This window comes from Mesocricetus auratus, unplaced genomic scaffold, assembly GCF_017639785.1.
Source record: "Mesocricetus auratus isolate SY011 unplaced genomic scaffold, BCM_Maur_2.0 Super-Scaffold_100676, whole genome shotgun sequence".
Taxonomy (NCBI): domain Eukaryota; kingdom Metazoa; phylum Chordata; class Mammalia; order Rodentia; family Cricetidae; genus Mesocricetus; species Mesocricetus auratus.
The window spans coordinates 103334142-103358686 of NW_024429266.1; the positions used below are offsets into that span (position 1 = coordinate 103334142).

At 58.8% G+C, this 24545-nt stretch overlaps 2 protein-coding genes and 1 long non-coding RNA gene across 5 annotated transcripts; 1 reads left to right on the top strand and 2 right to left on the bottom strand.

The window, feature by feature from the left end:
* Window positions 1–218: 218 nt before the first annotated feature.
* On the bottom strand, window positions 219–1069 carry Timm13 (translocase of inner mitochondrial membrane 13). The gene is made up of 3 exons (XM_005083282.4): window positions 887–1069; window positions 745–813; window positions 219–546 (listed from the first exon to the last, which is right to left on the bottom strand). Exons 1-3 carry the CDS (start codon window positions 1004–1006, stop codon window positions 448–450), a joined length of 288 nt encoding a protein of 95 aa, XP_005083339.1. The 5' UTR covers window positions 1007–1069; the 3' UTR covers window positions 219–447.
* A 356-nt stretch (window positions 1070–1425) lies between these two features.
* On the bottom strand, window positions 1426–18772 carry Lmnb2 (lamin B2). Of its 2 annotated transcripts, XM_005083281.4 has the most exons (12): window positions 18495–18772; window positions 11053–11189; window positions 8821–8977; window positions 8621–8746; window positions 4802–4972; window positions 4602–4727; window positions 4283–4503; window positions 3946–4195; window positions 3765–3872; window positions 3430–3549; window positions 3172–3291; window positions 1426–2914 (listed from the first exon to the last, which is right to left on the bottom strand). In XM_005083281.4, the coding sequence occupies exons 1-12, from the start codon at window positions 18690–18692 to the stop codon at window positions 2873–2875; spliced, it is 1776 nt and encodes a 591-aa protein (XP_005083338.1). In that variant the 5' UTR covers window positions 18693–18772; the 3' UTR covers window positions 1426–2872. The 2 variants fall into 2 exon arrangements, with proteins under 2 accessions (XP_005083338.1, XP_021090485.1); XM_021234826.2 differs by lacking the exons at window positions 8621–8746; window positions 8821–8977; window positions 11053–11189; window positions 18495–18772 and adding an exon at window positions 5845–6156.
* LOC121136617 lies at window positions 7212–10813 on the top strand. 2 transcript variants are annotated; one of them, XR_005873655.1, is made up of 3 exons: window positions 7212–7347; window positions 8237–8403; window positions 8663–10813. It is a non-coding gene; the product is annotated as an uncharacterized LOC121136617 (long non-coding RNA). The 2 variants fall into 2 exon arrangements; XR_005873654.1 differs by lacking the exon at window positions 7212–7347 and having other exon boundaries at window positions 8038–8403.
* Window positions 18773–24545: the final 5773 nt, after the last annotated feature.

The following is a 24545-nucleotide window of genomic DNA, read 5'->3' on the forward strand; positions in this document are numbered from 1 at the left end:
GTAGAGCTGGGGTTGGCACTCTGGGCCTCATGCGTGACAGGTGAGAGCCGCACTGTGCATCCTAGGCTAGTCCCCAGGCCAGCCGACGGGCACCTGAAACCACACTCAGTCATGCACGAGGCCCCTCCCTTCTTGCTTCTAGGGGGTGGGGGCCACGACACCTTCAAACAAGGGCGAGAGCTACCCTGGGCCTACTGCGGGGAGGACAACGCGTCAGCTTCTGTCCCAGCGGCGATTTATTGGCCTGCTCAGGTGGGGGCAGGCAGACCCCGAGCTCAAACCGGCCCTCACTTTTCTGAGACTGGCCTAGAGACTGGGCTAGGCACGGCAGCCCAGGGGGAGGCCTCAACTCCCGAGCCCTCCGTGCTGCCAGACAGGAGCGGCCCTCGTGAGTGGAAACAGTCCCGATCGCGGGCAAGCGCACGGTACCCGAGGCACGGGTGTCGGTCACATGTTGGCTCGTTCCCTCTGCAGTCTAGAGTTGTAGGCGCGCGACACGGTGTTCCAGGCATCCATGTAGCGGTCCATACACATGGCGATGCATTTCTGCAGAGCGGGGAGACGGGCTCCACATTGGGTTAGGGTTCCACGACCCCGGAACCACCCACTAGGGCTGCAAATACGCGCGCACAAGCCAGGGTCCCAGCCCGCGCAGAACCCGTCCGGGCTGGGGCTCCGGGCTGCTCACTCCCTGCAGCCCGTTCCCCGCGCCCCTCACCACCCTGGGTTCCCGGGCACGCTCACCTGCTCAGAGTTGTCCAAGGAGCCCCCGGGCTTCCCGATGCACTTCCGGAAACATTTGTCCGTCATCCTCTGCGGACACACGCGAGGCCTCAGCGGGGACCCACCCGGGGGGCCCCGACACCAACCCCGGCACGCCCCGCACCTGCAGCAGCTCCTGCGCGTTGGCCACGGCGATCTGCACCTTCACCTGCTCCATGATGACCCCCGGGTCCAGCTTCCCGCCGCCCGAGCCGCCGAAGTCCGAGCCGAAGCCGCTCTCCATGGCTGCGCAGTCAACCGGGCCGCGGCCGCGCGCCAACCCGCAGGCGCCGGAAGCGGGGCACTACGGGAAGCCACGTCGGCTCCCACAAGGCTGCGCGCGAGGTCACCAGACAGGAAGTTGTGACCCGAGACACCATGGAAACGAATCAAACTGCATGTCCCACAAGTCCATGCGTGCCACGCTAAGCGATCGCCCGCGGCGCTGTGGGACACTCCGTACTACAATTCCCACAAGGCTGTGTGAGCTGTCCCTAGGCTGAACGCAGACTACAACTCCCAGAAGGACGCGGACTGGCCGAGGGTCGTAGGTCAGTCACCGCGGCGCATGCGCACGTGTGGCCAACACCATCGCGGTTAAGGGCGCTTCCCGCGATGGGGGAGGGTGGGGGGTGGAGCTGAGGATAAAGTCCGAGGCTGTGGTTAAAATCAAAGTGTTTATTTGAGTGTACAAAAGCTTCCAGTCGTAAAATGTATATTAAAAATCATAGCAGGGAGGGAAAAAAAGGCGGAACACACTTTTGGCATGCATCTTAGAAAGGAATCCTCCTGGGAAGCGCTTAGGCGGGCTGCTCCCCCGGCGCCGCGTCGCCCGCAGGGGCCGGGGCAGGACCGCTTTGGGCCCGCCGGCTGCTGCAGCCCCACTCCTAACGAGGCCAGCCCTGGCGCCGGGTGCCCGGAGGACCCCTGCCCTGTGGGAGAGGCAGCGCAGCGCCGTGGACCGCAGCCTGCCCCGCCGTGGGCCAGGACCAACACCTATCACCTAAAGACGACGGAGGTATCTAGGAGCGGGTGTGTGTGTGTGTGTGTGTGTGTGTGTGTGTGTGTGTGTGTGTGTGTGTGTGTGTGTGTGTGTGTGTGTGTGTGTGTGTGTGTGGCTGCTGGGTTCTGGGGTTGGTGGCAGTAGTGGCTTCCTGTGGCTCTTGCCGTGGGCAGAGGGGCCGACTTCTCCCACCGGCTGTGCCAGGAGAGACAGCGCCCCTCATGGCTCAGCAGAGGAAACTGAGGGTCGGGCGATCTCCACCGGGGCAGCCCAGGACCTGAACCCCCAGAGCAGCGTCTCAGAGAGCTGCGTTACTGATGTAAAAAAATAAATATCCATTAAAAAAATACCGTGTGTCTGGTGGGGAGGTGAAGGTGACAGGTGCGAGCTGGGTGGCACCTGGGGCTTGTGGAACTATGTTCCACCGCGGAAAGCATCCATGCCAAGCCAGCAGGGCGGGGCCCGGACACGGACCATGCTCACAGCTGGCGCTGCCACACTCCCGCGAGCACCCACAGTCTGTCCTCTCCAGTCTACCAGAGGGACAAGCTTAGGAAAGGAGGCGCTGTCCCGTGTGTGAGCATCCTCCTTCTTGGTCCTCAGCTTTAGAAGGGACTAGAATGTTCTGGAATCCAGGCCCAGAGATGCCTCAGATACCCCGGGGCTGGGGACTGTCTCAGACCCTTCAGGCTCAGGGCACAGAGCTGAGACCCCGCGGGGTTCAAATGCTCCCTCCGTGGCACCAACCAGGAATGGCGGGTCTGCCCTGTGTCTGAAGAGCCACCAAGTCCTCACAGGATGGTGACCTCGCAGGCCTCAGGAACCTGGAGTCTGAATTTGATTTAAAAATCGTCAAAGAAAACTCGACTAGTGATACGCTGCAGTCTCACACTACGTCCCCAGCCACCAGGCTCCTGCTCCTCCCACACTGGCCTTAGGCCCAAGCCCCTCAGCCGGCGGGCGGGCAGGCGCCCACCTCTAGCAAACCCAGCAGAGCACAATCACGGTCACTTCAGTCATTCAGAAATGTATCCAGGACTAGTGAGAGCTGATTATAAAAAAAATAATTTCGGGGCTGTGAGGACCTTGGTTACCATGGGGCGGGTTTCACATCAGCCGGCAACCCCTCGAGGTGGTCCTCGGGTCCCCCTGGAAGGAGTGAGGATGGAGTTAGGCAGCCTGCTCCCAGGCAGCCCGCTTCAGAGCTTCCCACACGCCCCCAGCCACACTCAGCCCTGGCATCCCTGCCTCCCGTCCCCAGCTGAGAACGCGTCCTGGCTGAGGGGTCAGGCACGTGCCGCTCAACTCTGTGGTGTCACACAACGGGGGGGGGGGGGTACAGTCCTCTGAGGCAGGACTGGCACGGACACCCAAAGTCCCACTAGGTGCGATGTCACAGGCTCTACCTGCTGGTGGAAAAGGTCCTCCTCGCCGAATTCTGCCTCCTCCTCCGCCTCCTCCTCCTCGTCCTCCCCATTCTCGCTCACCTGAACGGATGACTGCTTCACAGCCTGGACAGCCACCTCCTACACAACAAGGGTCAGCAGTGTATCCTGGTGCGGGTCGCTTCACCCCATCAGGAGGCCACCCCAGGTTTCAGCGCAGTCACGGCTGCCGTGAGGAACGGCGCCAGGACCTGTCGCCACCCTGTCGTGAGACCGTACCTCGCCGTCGGCGTTGACCAGGACAGTGCGGCAGCTCTCCCCAGAGCCCCAGCTGGTCTGGCTCTTCCACACGAGGGTTGATGGGGGGCTGTGGACAGCCCCTGCACCAGCGGCCCACACCTGAGGACCAAGACGGCCCTGGTCAGTCACCTGAGGCCTGGCCAGGCAATGGACCCGGGACACACAGGCTCACAGTGGCCCAGAGGACCCGGCGGAGAGACCCCGAGGGTGCGGCAGGCACAGCGGCCTCCGGGCTGCTCTCAGAGCATGTGGCGTCCCCTCGGGACCCGGGGAGTCAGTGGGAACCTCCCGAGCCCACACTCACTGGCACCTACCGTGACAGTCTGGCCGGCGCGCAGGACATACTTGGGCGTGAACTTGTAGGCGATGTCCTCCCCCTCCGGGCCCTGTCTCCTGATCCTCCAGCTCCCCAGAGACTGGTCCTGAAACCAGACGCGCTCTTGACCGCCAGCTCTGGGGACGGGCCACGGGCCCCAGCTGCGGCCTCTCGCTCACCTTGTCTGAGGCATTCTTGAGCCGCACGAACCGGCCCTCCAGGTCCACCTCCTCAATGCTCACGACACCGGGGACCGCGGTCTGCTGGGCCAGGCGGGGGCCACTGCCGCGCGGGCCCTGGGCGTCCTCCGTCTCCAGCCGCAGGCGCTTGCCCCGGCCCCGCCCCGCCGACACGCCGACCCCACTGCTGCTGCTGGAGGTGGCCCGAGACACGGTGACACGGGAAGAGGGGCTGGGGGACAGCTTCAGCCTACAGAGGGAGGCGGGAGGGCGGCGGGGTGAGGCGGGGCCTCAGAGCCCCGCCCACCGCCGCCCCGCCGGCTCTGGCCCCGCCCACCTCTCCTCCTCGCCCTCCAGCAGCTTCCGGTAGGCGCTGATCTCCATGTCCAGGGCCAGCTTGATGTCCAGCAGCTCTTGGTACTCGGCCAGCTGCTGCTGCATGGCGTCGCGCACCTCAGTCATCTCCTGCTCCTTGGCGTCCAGCATCTTGCGGAACTTGTCGCGTTCCCCAGCCACGGCCTCCTCCAGCTCGCGAATGCGGTCCTCTGCAGCACTGGCCTAGGGGGTGTGGCGGGGTCAGCCTCGGGTAGGAGGGGCGGGTGCAGGGGAGAACCGGAGTGACAGAGGCCCCTGGGGGCAGGGCTGGATCCTGGCACCTGCTTTTGGAGGCCTGAGAGCTGGTAGCTGAGGGACTCCACGCGCATGCGGGCTTCCTTGAGCTCCTCCCGGGCTGCACTGGCCGCCTTGTCGTTCTGGTCCGAGCTCAACTTGGCGTTGTCCAGCTGGGGGGGACGGGAGTGTGAGCGCGGGTGGCAGGGAGCCGGGGTCCCCTCCCCTCCCGTCCCGTCCGCTGCACCTTGGCCTGGTAAGTCTGTTCCAGCTCCAGCCGGTACAGCCGCACTTGCTCGTCGTGTTGGCTGCGCAGGTCCTCCAGGGCCTGGGCCATCTTGAAGTCGTACTCCTGCTGACGGCTGCTGTCCACCTCCACCAAGCGCCGCTCGTGCCTCCGCCGGGTCTCCCGCACCTCCTATGAGGGGACGAGCCAATGACTTAGCTGTGCAACTCCAGGTGGCCTCCTGGTTGTTCAGTGATCGACTGTGTGGATGCTGCGGCCATGACAGCCTGGGCTGTGCGCGCACCGCGCGATCAGGAGGATGGAGGCTGAGATACAGGCCACAGCATGGAGGGACCCGGGAGAAGCCGAGGTGCCGAGAGAGGACCAGGCACAAAGGGCCACAGTGATTAAAAGATCTCAGCACCCCAGAGCCAAAGGCAAGGCTGGCTGCAACCCAAGGCCAGCCTGGGCTCACAGCCAGACCCCGTCTTAACTTTATAAAGGGCTGGGCTGTGGTGGCGCACGCTTTTAGTCCCAGCACTCTGGAGGCAGAGGCAGGAGGATCTCTGTGAGTCCCAGGCCAGCCTGGGCTACATGGTCTACATTTCAGACTAACCAGGGCTACACAGTGAGACCTTGTCTCCAAACAATAACAGAAGACTCCTAGACCCTGAAGAGCCCACGGGGGCGCGGGGGGGGGCTGCAATTCTAGATCCAGGTGACAGAGAGCAGCCCGGGAAGGAGTGGCCGAGGCAACAGCTTCCACAGAAGCTGAGTGTGGGAAGGGAGGGACCAACGTGGACGGTGTTTTGGGGGGGACAATTTCTCCGTTTAGCCCTGGCCATCCTGGAACTCGGTTCTATAGCCCAGGCTGGACTTGAACTCAGAGATCCGCCTGCCTCTGCCTCCGGAGTGCTGGGACTAAAGGCTGCGCCACCACCGCCCAGGTAGATCTTAGTTTTCCTACAAAATGGACTCTAGCACGGGTGTCTAGGGCACAGTGGCCCTGGCTACTTAGGACAGAACACACCTTCCTGATGCCCAAATGTCTGCGCACCCCTCACCTGCTCCCTTGCAGGGACCCAGAGGTGGCTTCTCCGAGTCCCGAAAGCCCCTAGAGCTCCTTTTGAGGGTGGCTTCTTGGGGTTCTCCTCCGCCTCCTTCACAGGAGTCGTCGCAAGCTCCCTCAGTTGTCGCTTCGCGAACCCCCTCAGGGGTCTTGGGCTGATCTCTCTCACACACTCCTCCACAGAGCTGGCTGCTACCGGCCAGGCCCTCTTAGGTCCCTCTGCAGGCTGGGCCTGCCTCAGGGGCCGCTGCACAGCACTGCGGTCTGTCCTGAAAGTGCCCTTCGGTCCCTCTCCAGCTCCCCACATGGATTCCGATTCCCCCTTGGGACTCTCCAGTTCCTTCCCAGAGCCCAGTTCTCCTACGGCCTCGGGGGCCTCAGAGTTCTCTCTGTGGGTTCCTTCCTGAGGTCAGGGTCCCTCGTGGTTTCCTTCACAGGGGTGGTCTACGCTCATGGCCTCCTGGGACTGTGGAGCAGCAGCCCGTCACTGCCCTGGCTAGAGCTGATTGTGGCTTCGCAGCTCCACCGGACCCTCCCGTCCACGCCTTCCTGAGCAGTGACCGGAGGCAGGGGCCTGGCCCAGGCCAACCCAGGACCCTAAGCTGGTTTATGATGACACAATGGGCTCTGTGATGGCTGAGTTCCAGGGAGCTGGTGGGGCAGATCTTCATCGAGACCTAAACACCCCCACCATGCCCAGTAACCCAAAGTGCTACAGGCCCAGAGGTCAGAGGGGAGACCCCAAGGTTGGCTAAATGAGGTCTCCAAAAACCAGGGCCACACCCTGATCCCCAGCCCTGGGGTGGTGACCTTAAGTAGACAAAGCCAAGGTTCTTTTACATTTATTTTGTGTGTGTGCATTTGTGGGGTATTGCTGTTCCACGACACAGCTGCTGAAGTCCGAGGACAGTTTGTGGGGTCAGTTTTCTCCCACCATGTGGTACAACACAGGTTGTGGGTTGGCGACACGCGCCTTTACCCACTGGGCTGTCTTGATGAGCCAGTTTAGGCTGGTTTTCTGTTTGTTTAGTCTTTAAAGACAGGGTTTCTCTGTGTGGCCCTGGCTGTCCTGAAACTCGCCCCGTAGACCAGGAGATCTTTAGACACTGCTGACTCTGTCTCAAACTCAGATGTCCTGTTGTCTCTGGCCACCCCATGCTGGTATCTAAGACACAGCCACCATGCATGCCCAGCTAAGTTATACTTTGATACGGTAATCTCAATGACTCAGATGGCCTGGAAATCCAGGGACCAGTGTGAAGAGACACCGAGGACTGACAAGATGGCTCCTCAGGAGAAGGTGGCTGATGCCGGGTCTGAGAGCCTGAGTTCACCAACTGACTACATGGACCTTCCTCCCACCCCAGAGGAAACTAAAAACACAGAAAATGACCAAAAAAAAAGCAAGAGAGAGACTACGGGGGCTGCAGGGGACAGAAGCAGCCATGAAGCCCATGCTGATTCCTGCTCCTCCCTCCCCAGGCTCCTCCCTCCCCAGGTGCTGATTCCCGCTCCTCCCTCCCCAGGCTCCTCCCTCCCCAGGTGCTGATTCCAGCTCCTCCCTCCCTAGGTGCTGAATCCAGCTCCTCACTCCCCAGGCTCCTCCCTCCCCAGGCGCTGATTCCAGCTCCTCCCTCCCCAGGCGCTGATTCCTGCTCCTCCCTCCCTAGGTGCTGATTCCCTGCTCCTCCCTCCCCAGGCGCTGATTCCAGCTCCTCCCTTCCTAGGTGCTGATTCCAGCTCCTCCCTTCCTAGGTGCTGATTCCCTGCTCCTCCTTCCCCAGGCGCTGATTCCTGCTCCTCCCTCCCCAGGCTCCTCCCTCCCCAGGCTCCTCCCTCCCCAGGCACTGATTCCTGCTCCTCCCTCCCTAGGTGCTGATTCCCTGCTCCTCCCTCCCCAGGCTCCTCCCTCCCCAGGTGCTGATTCCCTGCTCCTCCCTCCCCAGGCTCCTCCCTCCCCAGGTGCTGATTCCCTGCTCCTCCCTCCCCAGGCTCCTCCCTCCCCAGGTGCTGATTCCCTGCTCCTCCCTCCCCAGGCTCCTCCCTCCCCAGGCGCTGAATCCAGCTCCTCCCTCCCCAGGCTCCTCCCTCCCTAGGTGCTGATTCCGGCTCCTCCCTCCCTAGGTGCTGATTCCCTGCTCCTCCCTCCCTAGGTGCTGATTCCGGCTCCTCCCTCCCCAGGTGCTGATTCCCGCTCCTCCCGCCCCAGTCACTGGACAACCTGGCCCGGCTGCTGCTGGGTTCTCCACAGCACGGCCCTCCCCTGGCCTGGGCCTTCTCCTTAGGGAACCTTTCCCGGTCACTGGGACTCTAATCCTTGGGCTCTCCCCACCCCAGGACCGCTCTTCTCCGGGTGACCTTCCCGCCCCGGGATCTATCTTTGACAGGTGATCACTCCTGACTGACAGCTCAAAGGCTGTCGAAGGTTGCATGGCTGCATCGTGCATGCATTAGGTGGCTGAATAAGGAGTCTGCAAGCAGAGACCACGCGAAGCCAGGCCAACGGCAGCTCTACGACTCCAGTTTCAATGGCCCCAGCTACCGCTCCTGTTCCGTACGTGAGCAAGTACCTCCTGTCTGTTCTCTCTTCTTTTCCATTCTGCTCCCGATCAGTTGACAGCCGCCCCTCCCTTTGCCCCCTTCCCCAGTAAACTCCATGTGGGTTTGCTGAGTTTGGGGGATCGTGTTTCAGCAAAGAAGAACAGCACAGACCCCAGGTGCCAGGAGGTGGCCCTGTGGCAGGGGAGGGTGTCGGCCTGCGTGACACTCACCTCCTCAAACACGCTCTTGCTGAAGCCCAGCTCCTCCTGCAGGCTCTGGCAGCGGTTCTCCAGGTCCACGCGCATCAGCGTCTCCTTCTCCAGCTGTTTCTTGGCCACGGCGTGACCATCCTCTGCCTGGGGGACACAGCAGTGAGCTGAGGGGCGGCTGCCACTCAGCCTTTCCACGTCAACCGGGAGCCCAGACCCACCTTCGCCAGCTGTGCTCGGAGCTCTGCCACGTCCTTCTCCAGCCCATGCTTGTCGCTGAGAGCGGAGGCCAGCTCTGACTCACTCCGGTGGAACAGGGACTCCAGGTCCTTCACGCGGCCCTGGGCCACTGAGAGCTCACCTTCCCGCTTCTTGGCACTAGGAGGAGGGTGAGGGGTCAGGGAGACCAAGCACAACATCACCACAGTCCCTGCCAACTACAGGTTGACCGCCTGCTTTCCCAGCCCCTGGGAGGCTGAGGCAGGAGAGAGGCTTCAAGTTTGAGGCCAGCCTGGTCTACAGACCCTGTCTTAAAAACAACACTAGCCAACTCAACCCAAGCCAACCAAACTCTGGACATTGTGGCCCATGTAACAGCGTCCTATCTGTTATGGCTGAAGGCGCCCACACCCTGCCCAGCTGCACACAGAAGCCAGCTCTGGGCTGGAGAGACGGCTCAGCGTCAGCAGGTGACAGGCAGGTGTGGAGAGATAGGTGGCACCGGCGGCTAAGCTGCCATGACTCTCGGGGACACCAGGCTGCTCCCTACTGTGCTGCCTGAGTAATTAAGGACGTGGGACACAGAGGGACCCCGCCCCAGCTTGTGTCAAACAGCCCCGTCGCTCTGTCAGTGAGCCTGGAGAGGAGCATCGGGTGGAGTCACACTCAGAGAGCCCAGACAGGCAGCGAGGATCAAGGCGGCCTGAAGAGAAGTGGCGAGGAGGCGGGGCCACGGCCGGCAGTGCCAAGGCCCTGGGATGCGGCACGTCAGAGACCAGCAAAGAGGCCCAAGAGGGACGAGGGGGACCTGGGGAACTCCTAACGGATCCCAAATGCCAAGGCTCCACTGAATATGGCCTGCATAGGCCTTGGTGCCTGTCTCCCAGACTGGCGGGGCGCTAGGGCAGAGCCTTGGTGGAGTGTGACGACTCCCAGATCACCGTGTGGGAGCACTTGAGCTGCTTAGCAGCCCACGAGGCTACCCGAGGGCATCAGGATTCCGTGCACCAGAAGGTGAGTCTGCAGGATGTCAGGAAAGCCAGCCTCACTATTTGATGCCAAAGGTCAAGGTTATCCTTGGCTACATAGAGAGTTTAAGGCCAGTCTGAACCAGAGAACCCGGGAGCCAGCCTGGGATACATGAGACCATCTCAAATAAACAAACGAATGAATAAAGCCAAGACTGGGTACTGAGGTGGCTGGCACAGAGGTGCTAACGGCTCACCCACCTGTGATGTAGCCTGGTGTCTGTGGACACCCGCAGGCCCCAACACACCATGGGGTAGACACCTGGCAGCCAGCTCAGGCGCTACCACCAGAGAACCAGGTGGGTCGCCTCGCAGAGGCCAGACCTGCGTTGCCCAGAGGGAGTCTGGACGGGGCAGAACTCGGGTAGATCTGGAAGGGGACCCTTCTGAGACAGGCAGGTCCCACGAGCAGCAGACATCTTGGTAGAGCCACTGGGAGGGCTGGCATGCGGGGACCCCCTCGCCCCGACCTGCTCTGAGCACTGTGATGTCTCCAGCAGAGGGAGGACCTGAATTCTACACTTAGCACAAGCCAAGGCAGCCACTGTGCCACGTCAACATTCTCGTGGCACCATCCTGGGTGAACCTGCAGCCCGGCACAGTGTCCAGGGCAGGTTAGGCACAGGGAGATGGGAGCAACAGTCATGCAGGCTTAGGGGAGCAGTGACGGATCCTGGGCCTGCAGGCTTAGGGGAGCAGTGACGGATCCTGGGCCTGCTATCCCCCGGGAAGAGGGGTCTCGCTGCTATCCCGTGGCACCCATGGCCTTGACAAGCGTATGTATGTGTGAGGCCATTTGCAGCAGCTGCAGGCTGGTGGACTCGGGGACTCCATTCCAACCCCATGCTCATGCTGCCCCCAACCTCCGGGGCCCTGTGGGGCTACCAAGTATACCCAAAGGGCTAGGACCTGTGCAGTCTCAGTCACTGACCTTTCTGATTAAATCTGATGTGTGCTCTCCTGCTTACGAGTGTGTGTGTAGAGATCTGAACTCAATGTTACTGGTCCTTCCTCGACTGCTCTCCCTCCGCATTCCCGTGGAGGCAGGTCTCTGGGCAAACCCCGGCTCGCACCATGGCTACTCGGAGAGCCTGGCGGTCTCCCCAGCGCTCGCATCACCAGGGGTTGTGGGGATCTGAACTCATCCTCACGCCTGTGGGGCGAGCACTTCACCCACCACACTGGGTCTCCAGCCCGACTACCCACCTCTTCCTGGCCTCGTCCAGCTCAGCCTGAAGCTTCCCCATTTCAATCTGCAGCCGTGCACGCTCCCGGGCTGTCTCGTCCAGCACCCGCCGGGCATCAGCCAGCTCCGACTCGTACAGGGCCTTGATGCCACTCACCTGGGGAGACAGGGCAGCGGTGGCAGTGGGGAACTGCCCTTTGTCCACCCCATGTCACCATCTTTCATAGTGACATAGTGGCATCTTTCATAGATGCGTCCCAGCTGTCTTTCTGGAAGGAGCCATCTTCCCTTCTCCATAAGCTTAGCCTGTCAGGAGGCAAGGACAGGCCACAGGACCTTCTAGCCAGGGCTAGCCCACTTGGCACCATTAGCTGGGGTCCAGATGATTCTCTGCTGAGGACACCCCTGCATGCAGCAGACATGCAGGACCCCACGCCCAGCCTAGCACTGCTGACCCAGCATCCCAGTTCTGAGATGGCAGGTGCCCAGTGCCGGGCAATTGGTCTCCCCACTGAGCCCAATGCCACAGCCACAGTCTCTTCAGGGTTGGGGAGTCTTTCCTGGGGCTCTGCAGGGTCACACTCCTGTCCCTATTATGGCAATTTGGGGATCCCTGACGCTGCCTTCCATCCCTCAGGCCAACATCAGACCTTCCGTTTCTGCATCTAATCCCGTGAGGATGGAGGTTGGAAGATCTAGGGCCCTCCATTGTCCCAGGGACACCTGGATGAGAACAGCCTCATTGAACTCCATGTGGGTGCACATTCAAAGAGCCCCCACCATCCGCAGGGACCACCCCCACCCATCCACAGGGGTCACCCACCCTCCCATCCGCAGGGACCACCCCCACCCATCCACAGGGGTCACCCCCCACCCATCCGCAGGGACCACCCCCACCCATCCACAGGGGTCACCCACCCTCCCATCCGCAGGGGTCACCCCCCACCCATCCACAGGGGTCACCCACCCTCCCATCCGCAGGGGTCACCCCCCACCCATCCACAGGGGTCACCCACCCTCCCATCCGCAGGGGTCACCCCCACCCATCCACAGGGGTCACCCACCCTCCCATCCGCAGGGACCACCCCCACCCATCCACAGGGGTCACCCACCCTCCCATCCGCAGGGACCACCCCCACCCATCCACAGGGGTCACCCACCCTCCCATTCACAGGGACCACCCCCACCCATCCACAGGGGTCACCCACCCTCCCATCCGCAGGGACCACCCCACCCATCCACAGGGGTCACCCACAAACACACACCCATCTGCAGGGGCCACGCCCCCATCCGCAGGGGCCATGCCTCCCATCCTCAGGGGTCACCCCCACCCATCCGCAGGGACCACCCCCACCCATCCACAGGGGTCACCCACAAACACACACCCATCTGCAGGGGCCACGCCCCCATCCGCAGGGGCCATGCCTCCCATCCTCAGGGGTCACCCCCACCCATCCGCAGGGACCACCCCCACCCATCCACAGGGGTCACTCCACACCCGTCCCTGGCAAAGGGTCTTGGGGTACACTCAAATGCACATGTGCTTTTGGCCTCTCCACTGACCCTACTGTGAAGACAGTTGCCACATGCCACCCAGCCCTAGGCAGGTCACACACCAGCTGGGCTCAAGACTCGGATTTCCCCTGCCCCCCTCTGCCAGTGTGCGGCTGGCTGAGCCTAAAGTGTTTAAAGACACATGCGGGGCGCCCACAGGAGGCAGCATTACTTCCCAAGCAGATGCAGCGGGCTCCTGTAATCCCAGCACCACAGGTCCTCCCAAGGCAGCCAGGGTCACTGTCAGAAAGAGCTGACACCCGCCTGGACATCCACACAACATGCCCAGTGCCATCAGCCCCAATGGAGGGGAGCAGCCCACGCCCTCAGGCGAAGCACGGGCACACGCTGGCAGGTGTCCCCTTGTTGGAGCACTGCCGAGCCCTGAACGGGAGGACAGTGCAGAGGGACCAGAGGACACAAAGGCCACACACACAGTGTGGGCTCCGGGACAGGAAGTGTCCAAAATAGGGGGATCCAGAGAAGGATGTAGATCCACAGGTGCTGAGGGCTGGGAGGACGCAGTGGTGCCTTACGGGAATGGGGCTTCCTTGTGGGTGACAGAATGTTCTAGAATTGAATAAGGGTGAGGCTACACAGACGTAATGTTCGACTCTGGGGGTTCACAAGCTCAATATCCACTGGGGCTCAGGTGCCTGGTGTTCGTGACCACAGAGACTGGACACCCAGCACAGCTGTGGCGGGCTCAGCTGAGGCCCCTGAATGGAAGGGCTGCTGAGGGTCTCCTGGAGGTAGGACTCGGGCCTCAGAGCACAGTGTGACACATACGGGGTGTGTGCGTGTGTGTGCATACACGTGTGTGGGTGCGTACGCATGTGTGTGCGTGTGGGGGAGCGCGCACACACGTGTGTGTGAGATCCTATGACAGTCCCTGCCCTGGGCCTCCAGATGTGAGCTGTCTAGGACTCCCTTCGGAGTTGTGGGTAGGGCTCTTATCCCCACTTTACAGATAAGGAAACTGAGGCCTTGGCCAGGAAAAAGTTTCCTGCACAATAGTCTGCCACAGGGATGGTGGGAGAGGTAATAAAATAGATTCTCTCCTGGCTGTGCCTGCCACCTCCCCTCACCCCAGAAGGCGGGGCCTGACGTGGGGCGTGCCCTTGAAGGACAGTATGAGATATGACCCTGCTGCACCCCACACCCCTACTGCAGGCCCCAAATCAACCTCAGGCCAAAGACTTCCAGCCCAGATAAACCTTCCATCTTCACAAATCAATGCACTCCAGCATTTTCTCAGTGACATGTGCTAGCACAGACGTGTCATGAACAACACGCACACAGACAGACACACACACACAGACAGACACACACACACACACACACACACAGAGACACACATACACACAGACAGACACACACACAGACACAGAGACACACACACACACATACACACAGACATACACACAGACAGACACAGAGACACACACAAACACACACAGACACACACACAGACACACACAACACAAACACACACAGACAGACACACACAGACAGACACACACAGACAGACACACACAGACAGACACACACACAGACACACACAGACACACACACACAGACACACACACACAGACACACACACAGACACACACAGACATAGACACACACACAGACAGACATACACAGAGACACACACAGACAGACACACACACACACACACAGGTCACGTCTTACAGGAAGGATCTCAGGGCAGACAGAACACAACAGCCCATGAGGAAAACAGCGACACACAGACACACAGACAGACAGACAGACACACACACACACACTCAGACACACACACACACAGCACTGGAGGTGACCACTGGACTGCCACACACATCAAAAGGAGAAATGGGTGTGGTGACAGTGACAGTGACGTACACTTGTCACCCAGCAGGGCAGAGGGTGATGCGGGAAGATCACTTCGCGCTCACAGGAGCCTGGACACCAACCGATGTCCCGCTGGCTCTGGGTGGCCCTGGAGCAGAGAGGACACAGTGAACCAGGCAAAAGCACGGACCATGGGCCTGCCCCACGCCTTTAGACCCATGAGTGGGCCAGCCTGGTCTACTCTAGGCCTGCGGGCCAGCTGCAGCCCTTACCTGAGCCTACCTAAGACGGCTTCTGTATTTGTATTTTCTATTTTTTTCGAGACAAGGTCTCACTGTGTAGCCCTGACTGTCCTGGAACTCGCTCTGTAGCCCAGGCTGGCCTTGAACTCACAGAGACCCTCCCCTGTGCTGGGATCAAAGGCAGCTATAATTTTTAAGTGTCTGGAACAGGGCTGGGGAGTCTGTGGCCTCGATAGGCAGCACACTCATCAATAAAGCTTTATTGGCACATGGTCTCAGTGTGTTTGGGGTGTCATCTCAGGTGGATGTGGTCGCAACGCTGCCAAACTGCTTAGTCACAGAGGCGGTGGTGGCCTGTGGAGCCATTAACACTGGGCCCCTGTGGAGATGCCGGCAGCCCCGTGAGCCCCACCTGGCAGGGATTTCTGGAGCACTGCTGTGCGCACGGGATCAGATGGCCTGAGGTGGTCTCTGCCAGGGTCACAGGTGTGCTCGCATCCTTGACTGGGGAGTTTTGTCCCCGGCATATGAGCCCAGCAACAGGACACCGGGCAGGGGGGAGGCGAGGTCGGGTTTCCTTGTGGGGAACTTTACACCCAGCCTCCCTGCCATGCCCGAACACCTTCCACCTTTCTCCAATCATCACCTCCCTGGACAGCCACCCCAGTCTCCCCGACCGACAGACACCCATGTCTGTGTCGCTGTCTGGTGACCCTGATGCCATTCTGCCCCATCCAGCAGCCACACGTGGCCCCGGTTCCGGAGAAGAGTGAATGGAAGGCAGGAGCCGCATGGCCAGATGGGGCAGGTGGCAAGGTCACCTCACACACCCAGTGGGCAGTAGCTAGCAGCCTTCAATGGCCCCTGCAAGTCACCCCGCACCTCAGCTGCAACAGGACGGCCTGCACCTAAGGACTTCCTGAGGCAGGCCCGGCTGCACCAGGGTAAGTCCACCCACCACGCCTGTCCCTACACCGTGCCAAGCTGTCTGGAAGGCAACCCAGACAGCGGGAGCATGTGCCGCCGTGTGGCGTCCTTTGTGCCCCCCCGGCCACCCTGACAGCTGCCCTCAGGCATCTTACACCCTGAAACTGGACAGGCTGGCCCCCAGAAGGGCAGGACGCCCGCCACCTGCTGCCAGCCACCGACACCCACAGGGACAGGTGGCCTCCACAGGAGCTGGCACTGCACATGTTCGAAGAGCCTAGAAGCTCCAACTGTCTGTGTGACAAAAGGGCTCCAAAGGAAAACAATACACCAGCCAGAGCAGGGGAGGCTCAGTGCCCAGGGTGTCTGCCACATAAGCCTGAGGGAGGACATGCATTCCGATCCCCGGCACCAGCATAAAGTCTGCCGGCGCTGCAGTGGCACAGATGGCTGGCTGGCCTGAACCAGCAAGCTACAGGCCAGTATAGCGTCACTCAGGAGGCAGCAGGATCTCTGTGAGTTCAAGGCCAGCCTGGTCTACAGAGCGAGTTCCAGGACAGGCTCCAAAACAACACAGAGAAACCCTGTCTCAAAAAATCAAAATAAATACATGAGTAAACAAAACCAACGATTGACAGAGACACCCAAGGTTGACCTCTGGTCTCCACACACGCCTGGGCGCGCGCGCACACGCGCGCGCACACACACACACACACACACACACACACACACACACACACACCAGCCAAGTGCTGTCCAGGCAGGTGACGCTGCTAAGGATGATGCCGCTGCTCCATGGCATGGATTGCAAACTGTGGCTCCCAGAGACCGAGCCTCCTACACGTCACACAGAAAGGCTAGAGTCTGGGGGACCCTGGGGGCTCCACCCCTAGCCACGCCCCCAGTCCCTAGTAGTTCCTATCTGAGGCCAGGGTCCTCCCGCTATGTCCAAGGGCCAGCCAGGGCTTCTGATGACACACCCCTCCTGCCCCTTGAGTGGGTAGGGTCCTGGGCCCACACAGTCTCCGGATACCCCGTGGATCTTACACAACAATCCCCCATACCTTCACGGCCCCTGAGTTGGAGCCTGCCTGTCAAACAGTGCCCAAGCACTCTGTTTCCAGGTAGCCTGTTAACTCCTAACACATGAGAATGTCTTCACTCACCGTAGACCTTGGTGGGACACAGTGATTCCGTCCCACCCCAGCCCTGACCACCTGGGACCCATCCAGAGTTCTGAGAACACAGATCCCGTGATTTGTCTGAGAGACATCCCAACAAGATCCTTACCCACCTTAGAGTCCCCTTACCCTACTCAAAGACCAGAGACCATTCCCACATCCCCCAGGAAGATGCGATCCCTTGACCGCCCACCCCGCCCACTGCCTTCCGTGGTGACTTCACAAGTGAGCCCTGAGCGGTGGATGGCTGAGTCCATGCCTTTCATCCCTGGACTCTTTTCTCCGTACCCTCCATCAGGGCTGTCCCAGGTTATCCTTGAACTATGCAGTAGGTTGAGCCTGCCCAGCTAACGACAGCTCTCACTCAAACCCCAGAACCTGAGGGTCCCCAGGACAGCCCCCCAAAGCACACACTCCTCACCTGAGTCACCTAGAACTGCCACCCATGCACCCTCACCGTGGGTCCCCAAAAGTCTGACTCCCTCTGAAAGACGGCCCCTGATCAACGGATTTTTTTTTCAGGGTCCCTCATCAAAAGCCCCTCTGAGATCTCTAGGGTTAAAGACTCCAGTCAGTCTGCAACTCTCCTCAGGGGGTCCCCAAATCTCACAACCCCATACAGATGGCCTTGCCTAGGTGGAGTCGCCCCTCAGGGGTTCCTAGAATAGTCCACAGCTGACTCCTTACTGGGGGGTCCCTGAGACCTGTGAACCACCCCAACAGGTTGGGGTTTGCCAGGCTTGTCTGTCCCTCAGGCATCCTCAAAGCCCGAAGGTCCCCAGTACAGCCTCCAGCCAGCACTGACTTAGGGTCCCCAAGGGTCTCAGTTTCTGGATACACATCTGGGAGTCCTAGGAATCCTTTGAACCTATGACCTGGGTAGCAGAGCATCCCGCCTACTCAGGCAACATGAAGGGTCCGCACGGCCCTTGAGAACACCCTTATTGGGTGTCTGAGTTCAGTCCTCACAGGTCATTCAAGGGTCCCCTGCTGAGCAAGGGTTAGCTTTATCAGCACCAGTCCCAAGAGCCCAGGGTGGGTGGGGCTTCAGGGGGCGGGACTAACTTTGTTTACACCTGTCCCTAATATCCTCAGGTGGGATGGACTTGGACGCATCTGCACCAGTCCCTACCCTCGCCATTCCCTACTACCCCACCCCAGTGAACAAGGCTATGATGTTTGCACTTGTTGCTGGTTTTCCTGGTGGGCGGAGCTTGGCGGTCTGCACCAGTTCCTGGGAGGCACCCACAGTAGGTGGGGCTTAGTGGTTTGCACCTGTAGGGGAGATGGCTCCCCGCCCCCGGTGGACGGAGCTCGGCGCTCCGAAATTGTTCCTGGGGTCTCCTGATGGGCAGGGCTTAGCCCTAGGTACCCGTTCCTGGTGGGCAGAGCTTACTTGTCTGCATTTGCCCCAGGGGGGTCTGCATTGGGCAGGGCTAGCTCTCTGGCCCTGTCCCTGGGGTCCCCGGTGGGGAGAGCTTACTTGTCTGCATTTGCCCCGGGGGGGGGGTCTGCATTGGGCATGGCTCAGCCCTATGCACCAGGCCCTGGGGTCCCCGGGGGGCAGGGCTCAGCCCTATGCACCAGTCCCTGGGGTCCCCGGGGGGCAGGGCTCAGCTGTCTGCACCGGTCCACAGGGTCCTCACTGGGCACAGCTCGGCCTATTGCACCTGTCACCGGAGTCTGTCGGTCGGCCACCCGCATCTCCGGTGACGACCTACGTACCTCGCGCGTGGTCACCTCCTCCTTCTCGGAGATCCGGAGCAGCAGCCGATCATTCTCCAGCTCGAGAGCGCGGACGCGGTCGATGTAGTGCGCCAGGCGGTCGTTGAGCTCGCGCAGCTCCTCCTTCTCCTGTAGCCGAGACAGGCGCGCGGGCGAAAGCGGCGTGGCGGGCCCTGCGCGGGGCGGCAGGGACGCCATGGCGGAGGCGGCGGCGCGCGGATCCCCTCGGCTGCTCGGGTGCAGCGGCTCATTCAATCCGCGCCGCGGAAGATGGCGCCGCTGCCCGCCGCGCGGCGTCAGCCGGGACTTGTAGTCTTCTTTCTGGCGCGGAGCACGTTGGGATCGGTAGTCCAAGAGGCAGCGTGCCAGGAGATGTAGTTTCCAGGATCTGGCCTCCTCCCGGGTTCAATCCCTAGTAGGGGATGCAGGCTGCGTTATGACTTCCATATGAGCCCACGTACAAGCACGCACAGCAATGAATGGTAAATTAAGTACATTTAAAAATCAAAAGCCGGAATCCCAGCACTCGGGAGGCAGAGGCAGGCGGATCTCTGTGAGTTCAAGGTCAGCCTGGTCTACAGGACAGCATCCAAAGCCACAGAGAAACCCTGTCTCGAAAAACCAAAAAAAAAAAAAAAAAAAAAAAAAAAAAATCAAAAGCCGGGCGTTGGTGGCGTACGCCTGTAATCCCAGCACTCGGGAGGCAGAGGCAGGTGGATCTCTGTGAGTTCGAGACCAGCCTGGTCTACAGAGCTAGTTCCAGGACAGCCTCCAAAGCGACAGAGAAACCCTGTTTCTAAAAACAAACAAACAAAAAAATCAAACAAAAAGATAGCAATAGCAGGCGGAATGTCTCAGAGGCTAGGCAGCTGCTGCCAAGCCTAATGATCGAGGTTGGATCCTGGTTCTATCCCTACATAGAAGAAAACCGACTCACACAAGTTATCCTCTGACCTTCAAACACACAGAAACACATGCAGCAAAGAAATGGAATTTAAAAAAAATTTAAAGTGCCACCTCAAAGCAAATACCCACTGTCTTCCCAGCACTGGGAAAGCTGAGGCAGGAGGATGGAGAGACTGTGGACAGCGCAGCAGAAAGCAAGACTACAACTGTGATTCCGTGTGTACAGCTTTCCCCTAACAGTCGGACTGTATACACCGTCGGGACCAGCTGTCACCCTGTCCGCCTCTGACGCCATAACCCAGGACGCCCGACTTCTGCCTCCTAAAAGCTTGGCGTTGACTTCCCACCCTCTTCCCTCAGCACCCACCCCTGCACGTCTTGGACTATAAGTCCCAGAAAACCCCGCGGTGCCCTGGATGGGGCGGGACCCTCTCCTCCCACTTTGGGAAACGTCCTGCGATTTTCGAATTTTGGCGCTAAGCGGGTGGGGCGGTGACAGCTGCAGTGACAGCTGCAACCAGGGTGTCCCCTCACCCCGGATCCGCCGGCCTGCCCATCTCTTTGGCTCCCAACACAGGGCTGGGGAGTGGAGGACCCCTGGCTTCAGCGTGGGAGCTGAGGTCCACGACAGTCTCGGGCTGGCCCGGAAGACGCCAGCATGCCGCGGAGCTGGTGCCCTCCCCGCCCCCGGTTCCTGGGGCGCTACAAAGTAGCTGCCTGCTGTCTGCTTTGGGGTGCAGGGCTGTGAATAGGAAATTCGGACCCCTAGACCCTCAGCCCTGGAATTCCCTGCTCTCTCTGGGCCCACCCCTCTATCCTCAATTCCCTGGCCCGCTGTCCCCGCCCAGGCTGCATTTTGGCGCCAGTTTTAAATAAAAATAAATAAATCTCATTCCAAAGGATGTCGCTGAGTTTTGGCCCAGAACACTGGGCTTTATTCCGAATTCCGGAGCATGGATCTCTGGACAAGGTGGAATCCGGAGCCTGGATTTCAGGGAGATTTGGGTCCTGAGTTTGCATTCCAAAGTGTGGATCCTGAATTTCAGGATCCTGGATTCGGTAATCTGGAAAGGGAACTGTCTCTCTGGGTGTGGGGGACCCTGGATCCTGGATTCAGGAATCTGGAGAGGGAACCGTCTTTCAGGAATTTGGATCCTGGATCCTGGCTCTGTATTTGAGGGAGGACAGTTTTGGGGTGTCGATTCTGGAGCTGTGTCAAACTCACTCCCAGAATTTAGGAACTCAACCTACAATCTAACATCATAATTTAACAACCCGGCACTGTGGCTAGTGAGGCAGAGACAGGTGACTCTCTGTGAGTTTGGAGTCAGCCTGGTCTACAAAGTGAGCTCCAAGCCAGCCGATGTCTGAAACAAAAGAAAAGAAAATGAGGAGACCAAAATCCTGGGACACCAGCCAGGAAATCCAGGGTGGGTTGGACCCTCACTGGACGATGAGCTTGGCAAATGGAGACATTTGTCTGTGAGCCTGCCACTAGGGAGGCCACAGACTCAGGGTAAGTTCTAGGTGCTTTAGAAAATTGTAAGCTGCATGGTAGCAGGATGCAGAGGCATCAGCACGTGTGTGTAGGGGGAGCTGCGGTCTCCATCCCTGCTGAAGGAGGAAAAGCCCAGGTGAAATGTCAGTGGCTGCCATGTCTGCACTGAGAAGCTAAGGAGAGAGGTGTCCCCTGGGCAAGGTCAGGAAAATAAAAAAATAAAGGCAGGAATATAAGGTATGTCTGGGTATTAGTCAGCTTTTGCTGTGTAACAAATACCCTCTCAAAATATATATTTAGGGCCAGTGGGTAAATGGACTTGCTGCCAAGCCTGACGGCCCATCAGATCCTAGGGACCCACACGGGAAAGGACAGAGCTGACAGCCCTGTCATAGCATGTGCATGCCCTCACACCTACGCTCCCTCCACAGTAGACAAAATGTAATTATAAACATTTACATTAATATTTAACATGTATGTTAATCCCACTGTCAACAAAAATGTAGGTATTTTGAGACAGACCGCATTTACAGTTTGATTACATTGTATCCTGGACTGGAGAGATGGCTCAGTGGTTAAGAGCACTGGCTGTTCTCTCAGAGGACCTGAGTTCAATTTCCAGCAACCACATGGTGACTCACAACCATGTGTAATGAGATCTGATGCCATCTTCTGGCCTGCAGGAATATGCAGGCAGAACATTGTATACATAATAAATAAATAAATCTTTAAGTGTCTTCAATTAATTAAACTGGATCCCTAATAATCTCTTTCTATCCCCAATATATGAAATAAACTACAATTTTTGTTACATAGTAAATTGTTTTAATGTGCATGGGCCGTGTACCCGAGCAACAGTGAGTTTTGGAGGACAGATGTCTGTCTTTGCTTCCTGCTTTTCAGATACTGGGATTGAACTCAGATCAGCAGGCTTGGCATCAAGCCCCCTTTACCCTCTGAGTCTGGTCCTTTCTCTGGCCCTAGAAATTAAACATAATCTAAGTTGCGTATGTGTAGGAAAATTGTACTTGATTGCCAAGTCAGCTCTGGAGTGTCAGCCCACCTGGGTCAGAAACTCATTTCTGTCCAGTATGGGGGGGCAATTTCAAGGATTAATTGCCGTTTTGTTTTAATTGTGTCTTTCTCTGTGTGTGTACATGTGTGCATTCTACATGATGCAAGGGCCTGCTTGCCATGAACTTAGTGTAGGAGTCAGAAGATGACTTTATCTCCTTTCTGTAGGCATTTCGGTCGGATCGGATGGGTCAGGTATTCTGGCACTCGGGAGTCACAGAATACTGAGTGTTACACAGCTCAGGTGGAAAGGTATCCTGGAGCTTGGGAGCCAAGGACTACCACAGGTTGCAGTAAGCTTAGCAGCTTACAGTCCTACTTCAGGGAAAGGCTTCCCCAGTGTATCCGCTCTGCTCCGGCTGGAGAGGGTCTTCCAGCTCTGCTCCGGCACGAGAGGGTCTTCCAGCTGGGGATGTTCACCTAGTGTAGCAGTTTTGCTCAGGCAGGGCGAAGTTGCTACAGTTCAGCTCTGCTCCAGGGAGTGTAACAACTTCGCTCCTGCTCCCTCTGTTCTGCCTCACCCGGAGGGAAGAAGCTAGGAGATTGCCTGCCACAGTGGCAGAGGACAGCAGGGTAGCGCAGCCACAAGCTGAACAGACACAGGGTTTATATAGGGCTTCCTGAGTGGTGATTGGTTAGATTTTAGTGATGGGCTCAGATTGGCTAGAGGTCTGCTCGAGGATTGGTTAGTTTTCTGCACAGGATGTCAGATTTGGCTTAAGGCCAAAGTGTGTTTCTTTCTCTGGTCTTTTTTAGCCTTGGCACCAATTTTGGGCCAGGGTGCATTTCTTCCACTGGCTCTGATTCCAGGGACAAAGTGTGTTCCTTTGGCTCTGCTCAGGGTGTGTTTCTTTGGCTGGACCCTTTTCCCTACAGGTCTGCCTTCCTGCGAACCAACGGCAATTCTTTAGTCTTTCACAGCCAGCACCTAACCTCCTCCCACCGAATTTTGTATTCCCAGTACTAGAGATAAAACGCAAGGCTGGTACATAGTTGGTAAGTTCTCCAGGCTCCCAGCCCTTCACTGGGCATGTAGGCGGGGCTCCACCCGACCATGCCCCCAGCCCCTCATTGGGGAAGTTTTGAGGGTGCGTGAGAGGGGGGCAATGGAGCTTTATGGGCTTCTAGAAAAGACTTCCTTTTTTTTTTTTTTCCGAGACAGGGTTTCTCTGTGGCTTTGGAGGTTGTCCTGGAACTTGCTCTTGTAGACCAGGCTGGTCTCGAACTCACAGAGATCTGCCTGCCTCTGGCTCCCGAGTGCTGGGATTAAAGGCTGCGCCACCACCACGGCCCTGCTGCTGTGATGCAATGCACGTACCAACAGCCCCTCCCCTGCCCTGATTTTGAGACAGTGTATCAGTTTATTACCTAGGGTGGTCTTTTGTTTGTTTGTTTTTCAAGATAGGGTTTCCTCTGTAGCTTTGGAGCCTGTCCTGGAAGTCCCTTGGTAGACCAGGCTGGCCCCGAACTCACAGAGATCCACCTGTCTCTCCTGAATGCTGGGATTAAAGGTGTGCGCCACCACTGTTCTAGTCTTGATAGCCTAACCCTGAACCTGGGATGCTGAAGCACTAGGATTATAAATTTTAACCAAATTTGGCCTCCAGAATTCCTGTCTCAAAACAAAAACAAAAACAAAACAAAAACCATGCAGACAGGGTGTCTGGCCTGGGGTGACTGTCCTGGGGGGGTGGAGAGCCCGGTCACTAGTGCTCTGTTGCAAGTCCACCTATGTGGTCACTTTGAGAAGATTTCCTTTCGGGGAAATCAAGCCAGCAACTCAAGGATGGAGGGCCCTGAGTCCCTCTTCCCACAGCGAGAAAGAAAGGCTGATCTGAAGTCATTGGCTTGGGGACAGGGCAACCACAGTGGTCTCCTTGCCCCCCCCCCCACCCCCGTTGTTCCTGGTGCTCCCTGCCTCCCACAGCTGTGCCAGCCCCGCCCGCAGCCCCGCCCGCTGCCCGATGGTTCCTGTCATACAAATGTCTGGACACTTGCAGAATGACAGCCTGAGTCACTGCCCCGGAAACTTCTCCTTGGGGACAGGACCGGTGTTCTGTTCCACTGTGTGAAAATACATGATGTCAGAGCCCAGCCCTTCAGACATGCTCACAACTTCCTGGCCACATCAGAGGGAACCCATCCAGACCCTCACATCTAGCCTCCCTGCCTCCTGCTCTCCAGCTTTCTGTGGCTGCCTCCGTTCATGGTCCTCACCTTCCTCAGGTTCAAAGCCCCAGTCTTTCCTAAAACCCACCAAGGCCCTGCCCCATGCCCCCTCTGCCCTCAGCCACACAGACCTCCTGGATCCTCTCCTGTCATGCCAAACTCCGGCCTGCCCCAGGACCTTTGCACAGGCTGCACAGGCTGCACCCTCTTCTTGGACTTTTCATGTTCCAGACTCAACTTAGATGCCACCTCCTCAAGGGAGCCCACTGTGACTGCACCACCTGACACAGACATGTGCTCCTCACACACAGCAGTACCAAATGTTAACAGCTCCCTACCCTGGGGCAGGAGTTTTACAAGCACATGACGTCACTATCACCCTGCTCTTAGGACTTTCTTTTATT